This window comes from Solea senegalensis, linkage group LG19 (genome assembly GCF_019176455.1).
Source record: "Solea senegalensis isolate Sse05_10M linkage group LG19, IFAPA_SoseM_1, whole genome shotgun sequence".
NCBI classification, from domain to species: Eukaryota; Metazoa; Chordata; class Actinopteri; order Pleuronectiformes; family Soleidae; genus Solea; species Solea senegalensis.
In genome coordinates, this window is record NC_058038.1 from 19,998,877 (window position 1) to 20,009,984 (window position 11,108).

The 11,108-nt window shown below is 42.3% G+C and overlaps 2 protein-coding genes and 1 long non-coding RNA gene across 3 annotated transcripts; 1 reads left to right on the top strand and 2 right to left on the bottom strand.

Moving 5' to 3' along the window:
• Window positions 1-302: 302 nt before the first annotated feature.
• On the top strand, window positions 303-4,478 carry eef2kmt (eukaryotic elongation factor 2 lysine methyltransferase). The gene is made up of 8 exons (XM_044050313.1): window positions 303-435; window positions 1,196-1,258; window positions 1,343-1,423; window positions 1,535-1,639; window positions 2,154-2,287; window positions 2,958-3,202; window positions 3,717-3,854; window positions 4,331-4,478. Exons 1-8 carry the CDS (start codon window positions 322-324, stop codon window positions 4,429-4,431), a joined length of 981 nt encoding a protein of 326 aa, XP_043906248.1. The 5' UTR covers window positions 303-321; the 3' UTR covers window positions 4,432-4,478.
• Window positions 1,962-3,753, bottom strand: LOC122784898. The gene is made up of 3 exons (XR_006362228.1): window positions 3,691-3,753; window positions 2,939-3,215; window positions 1,962-2,453 (listed from the first exon to the last, which is right to left on the bottom strand). It is a non-coding gene; the product is annotated as an uncharacterized LOC122784898 (long non-coding RNA).
• On the bottom strand, window positions 4,446-11,092 carry alg1 (ALG1 chitobiosyldiphosphodolichol beta-mannosyltransferase). The gene is made up of 13 exons (XM_044050311.1): window positions 10,268-11,092; window positions 9,396-9,473; window positions 9,196-9,299; window positions 8,600-8,748; window positions 8,351-8,440; window positions 8,149-8,262; window positions 7,876-7,994; window positions 7,542-7,580; window positions 7,379-7,438; window positions 7,178-7,288; window positions 6,440-6,554; window positions 5,422-5,497; window positions 4,446-4,711 (listed from the first exon to the last, which is right to left on the bottom strand). Exons 1-13 carry the CDS (start codon window positions 10,557-10,559, stop codon window positions 4,574-4,576), a joined length of 1,485 nt encoding a protein of 494 aa, XP_043906246.1. The 5' UTR covers window positions 10,560-11,092; the 3' UTR covers window positions 4,446-4,573.
• Window positions 11,093-11,108: the final 16 nt, after the last annotated feature.

Below are 11,108 nucleotides of genomic sequence, written 5' to 3' on the forward strand. Positions count from 1 at the left end.
TATATATATATATACATATATATGTAATTTCGGGTGATTGAGGTTTGTTTTTGTTCACACGACATTTTTTGGCATACTATTCCACTGTTTTCTTTTCATATAAATTCATTGTTTTTGGTATTTTGAAAGCACTTTAGCTTTAAATGAATTAAACTCTTTTAGTGCCTCAAGTCATAAATTACGATGTGATTTATTTCTCTTTAGATGAAGGAAATTGACTTTTGTCTTTTCTTCTTTCGTTCACACTCCAGTCCAGATGGTGGCAGTAACGCGCCAAACGGAGAAGAGGAATGCGGAAGTAAACAAACACGCTGGGGTCTGATGCGTGTCGCCTCGGGCTTTGGGAGCAGAGAGTTTTTAAAGATGGAGATGATCGTGACAGATTTCCAGCGATTCTTTTTCTCTATGACTCGTCTGTCTTCTTTTCCCTGGAGTGTGAGTGGCGCCGAACTCCGTTCAAAAATGTGTGCGTTTATGTTTCTCAGATCAGAATGTAACGGAGATAGTGTTTTAGTCATTGCTGGCTTGGCTTTTCGGGATAATTCGGCTCGGATCTTATACACTGGACACCCGGAATTAATAGAAAAATATCAAATAAAAAAATCTCAGTTTCCCAACAGACCTGCCATTCAGTTTGATTGTATGTAAACAAAAGACTACGATATCTTATCACGTCTTTATCTCTTATCTCTTTATCTGTGAAACTGAAGTTTGTTACACAGGAGTTGTTGATCCACTGCTGCCTCCATCACGAATGTCTTATTTTGTCACTTCAGTGTTTGAAATCCTTTGTTCAGATTGACCTCAGTGACACAAAGTGACCACACGAGGCAGCAGTAGACCAGCAGCTCCAGCTAAAATCACTGTTATTCTCTATGGGGTTTGGTGTGGGAGAGTGAGTGGTTTACAAACTTCAGTTTCCTGTCTGACAGTCTATCTAACAGTGAGATAAAGACGTGAACGTGTTCTTAAGACGTTGGAGACTTAAACTGACGTAGACTTTATCAGCACAGTCTTTCGTTAAGTGGCTAAAATGAATTTTTCCTCCACGTTTTCACTGAGAGTGAACCTCAGCGTGTCCAGCTGGTATTCAGCAGCAGGGGGCGCACAGAGCACAGTGTGTCAATGCTTCCTGGGACCACACTTTTAAAATGCGAAGTTCTCCAATGACTGAGGCCCAAATCTCTTCTCCCAGTTTCTAGAAGAAAATCTGCAAAGCAACAAATCGGCCGATTTAATTTCCGACATTTTGAAACAGGTACGGCTGCTGCACTCACCTCACCTGTCCTGCTGTGTTTGTCATGTTACAAACACTAACTTGTCCTTCATGTGTTCATTTTAGACGTGTCTTCACTCTCTGTGCAGGAAGTTTCCTCCATCAGTCCGATACAGGAGGCTGTTTCTGTCCGAGCTCGTCAGACAGGTTGGTTCACTGTCCAGGAACAATTTAAATAAATAAAGTTTAGACTTTGTAATAGATGACATTGTTTCCTGACCAAGTTGTGTGTGTGTGTGTGTGTGTGTGCGCGTACAGCAGGAGGCTGCAGGCTGTGAACCTCTGGACGAGCTGTACGACGCTCTGGCTGAGGTTCTGGGTTCTGAGGACGCAGCAGAGTTCTGCTACAAAAGTTATTTACTGGTATGAAAACTTCCACCACTCAGTTTTTCTTCTCCTTTGTTTCTCAGCTGCTTGAATCACAGAGATGCATTTCACGTCTCCTTCATTCATGTTTCTTCACGTTCAAGGCTGAAAATGTTCAGTGTTTGTCTCAGTGTCATTTATTAGAAGGAGCAAAATAAAAAGCTCTTTATTTATATCAGAAAAAATTGATCAGTGTTTGTCAAACCTGGAAATGATGATGTTCTCAATTGTAGTGTTTTTGTACCCAAACCAAAATGATTCAGTTTTTAATGATTTCATTGTTTTCTGGAGCAAAAGAAAAATCACATTTAAGAAACTGAAAAGTAACAGAAACTGGTTTTAATTATTTAAACAGATTGATTGATTGAAGTGATTGATTTAAAGTAATTGGTGAATAATTTAATAATCAATTAACAATGGATTAATCATTCTAGAACTATGATGATTCTAGAGTCTAATGATTAAAGAACAAGGTGGAACTCTGTAAATCATGTTGGTTTGTGTCCTGCAGCCTGGAGGTGACGCGCTCAGTCTGCTGGAGAACGTTGCTCTGATCTCACAGGGAACCACTGGTCTAGTGACGTGGGAGAGCGCCCTCTACCTGGCTGAGTGGGCTCTGGATCATCCGCAGACATTCACCGGCAGGTACCAGAGTTACAAACACAGAGACATTCATCTGAGCTCCTGTTCTCGACTCATTTGTCCGTCTTTCAGCAGGATTAGAAAACTACAGAACCTTTAAACGTGTCGAGAGCTCCAAAAATGTGCCGACTCTCCTGCAGTGCCCCCTGGTGCTCGGTAAAAAACATGGCTGCCAGCAGGGACATGAGGGAAAAGATTTTAGCAAATAACAGACTCACCGAATGCAATCTACGTCAGTTTAAGTCTACAGTATCTAAAGAACATTGTCACGTCTTTATCTCACTGTGAGACAGACTTTCCAACAGGAAACTGAAGTTTGTAAACCACTCACTCTCCCACACCAAAGCTCATCGAGAAAATCAGTGAGGACACAGAAGCTGCTGGTCCTCTGCTGCCTCCTGTGGGCACTTTGTGTCACTGAGGGAAGTCTGGGTGAAGGAATGTAAAAGCCGAATTGACAAAATAAGACATTTGAACTTAGTGATGGAGACAGCAGTGGATCAACAACTCCTGTGTGCTGTGATGTTTAAATCACTGATTTTCTCTATGGGGTTTGGTGTGGGAGAGTGAGAGGTTATATAAAGACGTGGACATAAGCCAAGTTTAAAGGTCATTATTGTAATTGTATTAAATAACAATTAAAGAGCACAGCACCTGCTCTTCCTGTGTGCAGGACGGTTCTGGAGCTGGGCAGCGGCGTGGGATTGACCGGTATCACCATCTGTCGCTCCTGCAGCCCATCGAGGTTCGTCTTCAGCGACTGTCACCCGGGCGTCCTGCACAAGCTCCGGGCTAACGTGGAGCTGAACGGGCTGAGCGAAGCGACGACGCCCGCGGTCAGCGTGGAGCGGCTGGACTGGACGACGGCGACGGATGAGCGATTACAAGAGATCGCCGCCGACGTTGTCATCGCCGCGGGTCAGTGTTTGTCCTGGTTATCGGAAACAGTCCAGTTTACATAAGAGATCATTTTTCATCAACGGGAAAATAGTTATTGTGATTTCTTTATTTGGACACGTGACTCAGCTCACTCTCCCACACCAAAGACCATGAGAAAACCAGTGATTTTAGCTTGCGGGGACACAGGAGCTGTTGGTCCTCTGCTGCCTCGTGTGGTCACTTTGTGAAATCACTGAAATCACTGATTTTCTCTATGGGCTTTGGTGTGTGACAGTGAGTGGTTGTTGGTATTAAGAAAAGTGGCAAAATGTAACAAAATTGGGTTTTGTTACTGCAAAGATGCAACTGACGGTATAAGTAGCAGCTTATGTATGCTGTCGGAACTCCAAGCGAGACACGCCCCCTGAAAGTATTTTTTACGCGTTAGTGGTTTGGGAAATATTTGACGGACCAAAAACCAAATGACACTAAAATCACTGCCATTTAACTTTGTATGGTGAACCAACCTCACAGATGTTTCCTTGTGTTCCAGATGTGGTTTACGACCCTGACGTCGTCGTAAGCCTGGTGACGCTGCTGTCCAACGTCCTGAGGGGATTGAGTCCCGAGGTTCTCATCTGCTCCACCGTCAGAAACCAGGAAACATACGACGGCTTTAAGACGCAGCTGAGTGAGAAAAACACCAAAAACACACGGATACATACATAAACGCGTGTATATATATATATATACATACATACATACATATATATATATACATATACATATATATATACATATACATATATATATATACATACATATATATATACATACATACATATATATATACATATACATATATATATACATACATACATACATATATATATACATATACATATATATATATACATATACATATATATATATACATATACATATACATATATATATATATAAACTCCATACATACACTTTAGGTATAATTGCTGTGTACACACATATATACATACAGTTCAGTGTTGTCGCCCCCTGTTGGCCATTTAGGACTCATCACATTTACTGCAGCCAGCCACCAGGGGGAGCTGTCATTCCCACCTTCTCATGTTTCTGTTTGAAAAGCAGCTGAGCTCATTGACCTGTGACCTGTGTTTGTTTGGACAGGAAGTGCAGGAATTTCCCATCACGCGATCACGGGAGGCGTCAGTCACGTGTTTCCTTACAACCGAGCGTCAAAGATAGAAATGATTCGACTGCACCGATGACACAACGCCACCACTGTCGCACAATAAATGTTTTATTTACACACGTACATCACGTCCAAGTCTCTTTTATACAAAACATAATCCATCGTCATCGATCACATGATCTGGATCAGACCGTCTCGCACCAGTCTGAGATGTTTGTTTATCTGGAAGCAGCGGTGATGAGAGGCAGGACGTTCTGGTCCCAGTTGTCATCCCAGCAGCGCCCCCTGCTGGTGCGGAGGTTCTTCCTGAACAAACCCAGTCGTCCTGTTGAGGCGGGAAACTCCGACAGCAGAGACTGAGAAACACACAGACACCAAGACAGAGGGACATCAGTGACTCAAAGAGGGAGTACAAGGGATAGTTTTTTTATGGAAGTGCTGACACACAGTCGCACTCTGCCTGGGCTGTGAGCGCCCCCTGCTGGCCTAATCGTGTGAGACTTGGCTGGCACACAAGTAAAAAGACAAACAAAACAATCGAGTTTAAGTCTACAGTATCATCAGAACATGTTCACGTCTTTATCCAACTGTGAGACAGACTTTTCCAACAGGAAACTGAAGTTTGTAAAACACTCACTCTCCCACATCAATAGAGAAAATCAGACACACACACACACACACACACACACACACACACACACACACACACACACACACACACACACACACACACACACACACACAGGAGTTGTCTCACTGCTGCCTCCATCACTAAGTTCAAATGTCTTATTTTGTCACTTGGGCTTTTAAAATCCTTTGTACAGATTGGCCTCAGTGACGCAAAGTGACCACATGAGGCAGCAGATGACCAGCAGCTCCTGTGTCCCCGCCAGCTAAAATCACTGATTTTCTCTATGGACTTTAATGTGGAAGAGTGAGTGGTTTATAAACTTCAGTTTCCTGTTGGAAAAGTCTGTCTAACAGTGAGATAAAGTAACAAACAAGGCAACAATCTCATTTAAGTGGATGTCACGTTTGTATTTTATGGACCGTTTGGACGTCTCACCTTGAGCTGCTCAGCGAGCTCCTGAGAGTCTGCGAAGATCAGGCCGTTCTCCTCGTGCTTCACCAGCTCATGTAAACTGACAACAGAACACTGTTGTTAGCTCAGCGCAGGTTTACACAAGACTTATTATTCTACTCTATGAATACACATGAAGAGCAGATTATTTTCATAATCGATTAGCTCAGCGCAGGTTTACACAAGACTTATTATTAACTTTAATGATTTATTTGTTCTCCAGGGCAAAGAAATTAAGACAGTGCCTTGAGATAATGTATGTTATGATTTGGCGCTATACAAATTGAATTGAATTGAATTGAATTGAATTGAATTGAAGCTTAAAGAAGCTTAAACAATCGAAAATCTTGTTTTAATCATGAAAAAAGCTTTGAACCGATTAAACGATTATCAAAATAGTTGTCGATTCATTTAGTAAATGATTAATAATCGATTTATTGTTTCAGCTCTAGACTGAGATGAAGTATTTAGCCAAGTGGTGCAGTCATGAGCAACAACTGAACCAAAGCAACAGTAAAAAATAAAATCAGTGTGGCTGGAATGACATAAAAACATGTATTCTATTGAGAAAAAAAACAAAAAACTAATACAATGCAAGATATCGTAAAAAATTCTATTTTATTTTACAAGATAGCAATCGTAAATGTTATGTTTATGTTATGTTTTATATAAGAGGTAGTAAAAAAGTCAGTGGCTCTTATTTTGAAAGCCATGTTGAAAGGAAGTGGTGCTAAGTGAGATTGGTTGACAGAAGATCGAGTCTCTTTTATTTTTAGCTGCAAGTTGAACGTAAACACTCAGATACACTAACAAAACAAAAATGTGTATTTTATATAATAAGAAAAACGACTGACTGATAAGAATAACCAATTAAACGAGCGAGAACATAAAATATGTTTTTATATTGTAAGAACAAGTGCTAAAAGTACAAATGTGGTAACAATGACAGTAACATCACTGCCATGTGTGTGCGCGCGTGTGCTGACACAAAATGGCCGCTCACCAGTGGAAGTGGACGGCACAGACAGGCAGACAGCAGCCGAACATGTCCACCACCTTCATGGGCAGGTCCAGGCCGCTGGACGACTTGTGGAGACAAACGCCCAGATCTGCTGCCCCTGGTGGACGAAACACGACACAACATTCTATTATTTGACCTCATCTGACCCTCAACTCAGACCTTTTAAATTCAAAGCTTCTCTTTACACCAACTCTGACGTTCACAAGCGAGTCGAGTCTTCTTAACGGCTCCGTTAAATGAACCGTTCGTTTTATATGAACATTGTCCGCGGCTCTGAGGAGATAAAGTTGGGTGCACCGCACTAAAACAACACTGGGGAAACGTAGCCTGCTTATTTTTTATTGTGCCACAGTTTTTAGGCAATGTTAAAGCCTAAATAGGGATGTCACTGACAAATCATGGGGATATGGCGCCACCTTATGGACAGTTAACGATGAAAACACAAGCCAAATGAAAAAAGAATCAATATTTCAGAATAACTTCCACTAATAAAGTACATATCGATCATTCTGATCCAAATATTACCTCATAATTACAACCAGAGATTATTTTCCTGATGAAAATTTGTTTTTACGTCCATTTGGCTTCTAAACCAGCTGAGTCTTTTGACAGAAAGTCTGCTTTTTTTACGATGTATCATAACGTTCTCTGAAAATGAGTAATAAGAATTCTCTTTGGAGCACTAACCCTTAATGCTGCGACAGAATGAGTTTATGTTACCTAATAAAAGAGGATAATCCTCCGGCTCCAGCCAAGGAGTGCAGATCTTCACGTGCTGGAAATGCAGAGCGTCGATCAGCTTCCTGTAGTGTTCCTTCTGAGGACCTTTACCTACACACACACACACACACACACAACACACAAATAAATTAGTAAACACACAAACCACAGCGAGTGTGAGGCAGCAGAGCAGCGTCATACCTGTGATGACACAAACCAACGACGGCAGAGAAGCTCCTCCACTGACCAAACCTTCGTAATCTGAAATAAAGAAAGAGACGGACAGACAGACACGGTGTGACATGTTTTAAGCTCCGCCCACAAACACAAAAACAACAACAGTGGTTTTAAAACGCCGCCATACCTTCGAGAGCGCTCAGCAGAATGGAGAAGTCCTCATCCTCTGTGGAGACAAAGTCAATATCTATCAATCAATCAACCAACCAACCAACCAACCAACCAACCAACCAAAGTCGTGTTTTGGCTCATGTGAATTTTTCAACTTTCCGCCTAAAAGTCCGTCCTTATCCATCTTTGCGCCGTAGGCTGTCCTGTAACCAGGACGACTGGGTTTGCCTGTACACGTCGCCACATTGACATCACTACTAAAAACAAGTCAAATTTCTAAACAAATAAAAAAACAAACATGACTAAGATCGAAAGTATTTGAGTTTGAATACTAATCGTGTTCCACTCACCGGTCCAGCTGGTGCTGCTGAGCAGCAGCGCCGGTCGCTCCGCCCTCAACGTCACCGAGTCATCAGTGAGGTCACGCACAGAGAAGATTGTCTTCTCCGCCTCCGCATCACCGTCACACCTGTAAAACAAATCAGCCATCAGTATAAACTTAAAAAACAGTACATCCTTTAGAGAAACTGTGTCATAATAATAATAGATTTTCTTTCCTCCTGGCTGAACTTTTACTGTGCATGTAGAACTCGGCTGAGGAAAAGGATAATACAGTCTCTCACCCTCTGTGCTGGAACTGAGGATAAATGTGGGCGAGTCTCATGAAGAGCTCGTGCTGTAGCTTCACCGGAGTCTCTCTGAAGATGGAGGCCGGTCTGTCATACACTGTCGTCGCCCTGCAGAGGTTCAACTGTCAGTCTACATTTATGCTGTATATAGATAAAGTTTGATTTGATTGCGTCAGGATGACAAAACAAGTCGTACTTGATGCCCCAGTTTCTCTGCAGGTCGTCCTTCATGGCGGTGGTGACGCACAGGTGGTGAGCAGCCAGAGGACCAAAGAAGTGCTCGTACCTGCAAGGAGACAAGAATAACACAACACTGTCAGGAACGCATCACACACTCAGGGACCATAACGTACAAAACAAACCCAGGTTTATATTTCAATAAAATTATAAACCACCACAGACATTGCTGCCTCGTGTGGTTGAGTTCAGTCACTGCAGTACTAACCACTTGGCCAGCCGGACCACTGGGTGTCTCCAGCCGTGACTCAGGGCCATGATGGTGTAGCCGTAGTTGTGCCAGTCGATGATGAATCTGCTGCCGCGCAGGACGCACACGAACCAGGCCACGGCGATACTGGGCAGACCAGGAGGATTCTGGGATACAAACATCATCGGTGAGGAACCCCACATTGACTTTTTAATGATAATGATCATTACTTACTAATTCATCAGTCAATTGAAATGTCATCAACAATTCTAATAATAAAATCTAAAACAAATCTCAAGATTGTGTTCACGTCTTTATCTCAACTGAAGTTTGTAGTTTAGTAACTTAGTGATGGAAGCAGCAGTGGATCAACAACTCCTGTGTGCTGTGATGTTAAAATCACTGATTTTCTCTATGAGGTTTGGTGAGGGAGTGAGCGACTGCCACCAATAGCTCAATATTCTGAGCACCGTATATGATCGAGCTTCTGGGAGAAACGTTTACAGCTCGCCACAAAGACTTCAGCCAATCAGGAGTCAGATTTCCGCTGACAGACCCATCTGTCCATCCGTACAAACATGGTGTTCATTACAGTTCTACAGCTTTGAACAAACCTGCAGCAGAACATAAGACTGGAGCTCCATCCTCAGCAGCACAGACAGAAGCTGCAGACACTGGACCGTCACCTTCGTCACATACGTGAGCAGCTTTGGTCCCACTGGTGGAAAGATCCACAGCAACACAGAGACAGCACTTTGTAGAAAAACGTCAGAAACTCCGGCAGGACATGTGCGACACAAACAGCTGCACTCACCTCCAACACTTTTCACCTCTGTTATGGGAACAATCCTGATTCTTTCCTCTCTCAGCACGTCCTGGTGAGGTTTGGAGTCTGACATAAACAAGTTAATTCATAAATGATTGTGAACATGTGAACATGTGAACATGTCTTGAGGGATTAGTGTCATTACACAATTGTATTATATTCACCAAACAGAAATTAAAATTGGATTAAACTAATCAGGCAGAACTTTACATTTGTGTAAATCTATCTCATTTAGTTACATAAACATAATTATATAGCATGTGAGTTGCTAAAATATCGAGTTTATAAACATTACCCCAAGTCTGTTTGTTTATCTGTAGAATTGCTTTTAAATTAATGTCATTTGAGTTTCACAGCCTTTGGTTAAAGCTGTGTTCTATTTATTTCAGAGGTCAGAGGTCAGAACTGGGAGTGTGACCGTGCTCCTGAAAGTAGGAGAAACAAAAACATGGATGCTACATGTCGTATCCTTAGAAATGCTCTCTACACACACAACAGCATAAAAACATGTCTACAATAAATAATATTAATCTGTGTCACTTTCAGCGTATGGTTACTGTGTTATAAGTTAATTCTAATGTATGTTTAATGAATGTTACTGCTACTGGATGCTTGGATGCTTGAATTTCCTTCGGGATCAAAAAAAGTATCTATCTATCTATCTATCTATCTATCTGTATAACTGTAAAATACTGTAAAAGCGTTTGCTTTTGTAGCCAAACTGAAAGAATGCCGGTCTTTCTGGTGTGTGAAGGCCACCGTAGTTGACGGACACACTTGGGAAAGACAGTCTGCAGTCCCACCAGTAGATTTAATTGCGTGTTCTGAACATGAAATAAGCGGCGGACACTTTGACTCACCGACAAACCCGACGAAGGTCACATTAAATCCGTGTTTACTGAGGGACAGCGCGTGATACTGCATCCGCGGACTGCGGCCGACGTCCCCGAGCACCAGCACACACACCCGCCGCTCTGTCCCGCAGTCCCGCCGCCGCAAACAGCGCAGCCACAGCGTCAACAGCAGCGGCAGCAGCGCGGTTACCAGCGTGACACACACGAGTGGCGCAGACACGCCTGAAAACAGCGCAGCAAGCGACGCAATCAGCGCAAGAACAGTCACAAGCGCCGCGCCGCTGACGGGCGACGCCATGTTTGTTTGTACTTCAAAATGACGTGGCTCAGTGGAGTGGGCGGGGCTTCAGATTTAAAGGGACCGCAGACGCATTTTCGTCTCGTGGCATAAAATACATCAAATTTACTCTGTGATGACTTTGTACTTTGTCTGAAATATGTTTTATTTGACTTTGCAAACTACAAGAAAGAACATGGAAATGCACTTTTTCATGTGCGACCCCACTTTACTATTACTTTTAAATTCCATATACACAAATGTAAAGAAAGGAAAATCAGAACAGAATCATATATAAATACATTGTCTACCTCCTGTAATCAATAATACGAACATTTTAAATGAATAACCTCTGGTACTAGTTAGTTGTTATTTTCAAACACCACAGTCACAAAATAATAACAAATAAATCTGCCTGAAACACAGACACTCAGTGTCCTCAGTGCTGCCATATTTTGACTCACCCAGTCAAATCTTCATGAGCTGCAGTCTCAATATCTACAGTCTCTATCTCACTGTGAGACAGACTTTTCCAACAGGAAACTGAAGTTTGTAAACCACTCACTCTGC

What these genes read in the sequence shown, in the direction of transcription:
- alg1 (XM_044050311.1), bottom strand. Translation starts at nt 10,559, where the DNA reads ATGGCGTCGCCCGTCAGCGGCGCGGCGCTTGTGACTGTTCTTGCGCTG. An exon ending in AGTCTTATGTTCTGCTGCAG is followed by an intron (nt 8,749 to 9,195) that starts GTTTGTTCAAAG and finishes TTTGTATCCCAG; the next exon opens with AATCCTCCTGGTCTGCCCAG. An exon ending in GTGGTCCGGCTGGCCAAGTG is followed by an intron (nt 8,441 to 8,599) that starts GTTAGTACTGCA and finishes GTCTCCTTGCAG; the next exon opens with GTACGAGCACTTCTTTGGTC.
- eef2kmt (XM_044050313.1), top strand. Translation starts at nt 322, where the DNA reads ATGCGTGTCGCCTCGGGCTTTGGGAGCAGAGAGTTTTTAAAGATGGAG. An exon ending in CCGCAGACATTCACCGGCAG is followed by an intron (nt 2,288 to 2,957) that starts GTACCAGAGTTA and finishes TCCTGTGTGCAG; the next exon opens with GACGGTTCTGGAGCTGGGCA. An exon ending in CGGCTTTAAGACGCAGCTGA is followed by an intron (nt 3,855 to 4,330) that starts GTGAGAAAAACA and finishes TTGTTTGGACAG; the next exon opens with GAAGTGCAGGAATTTCCCAT.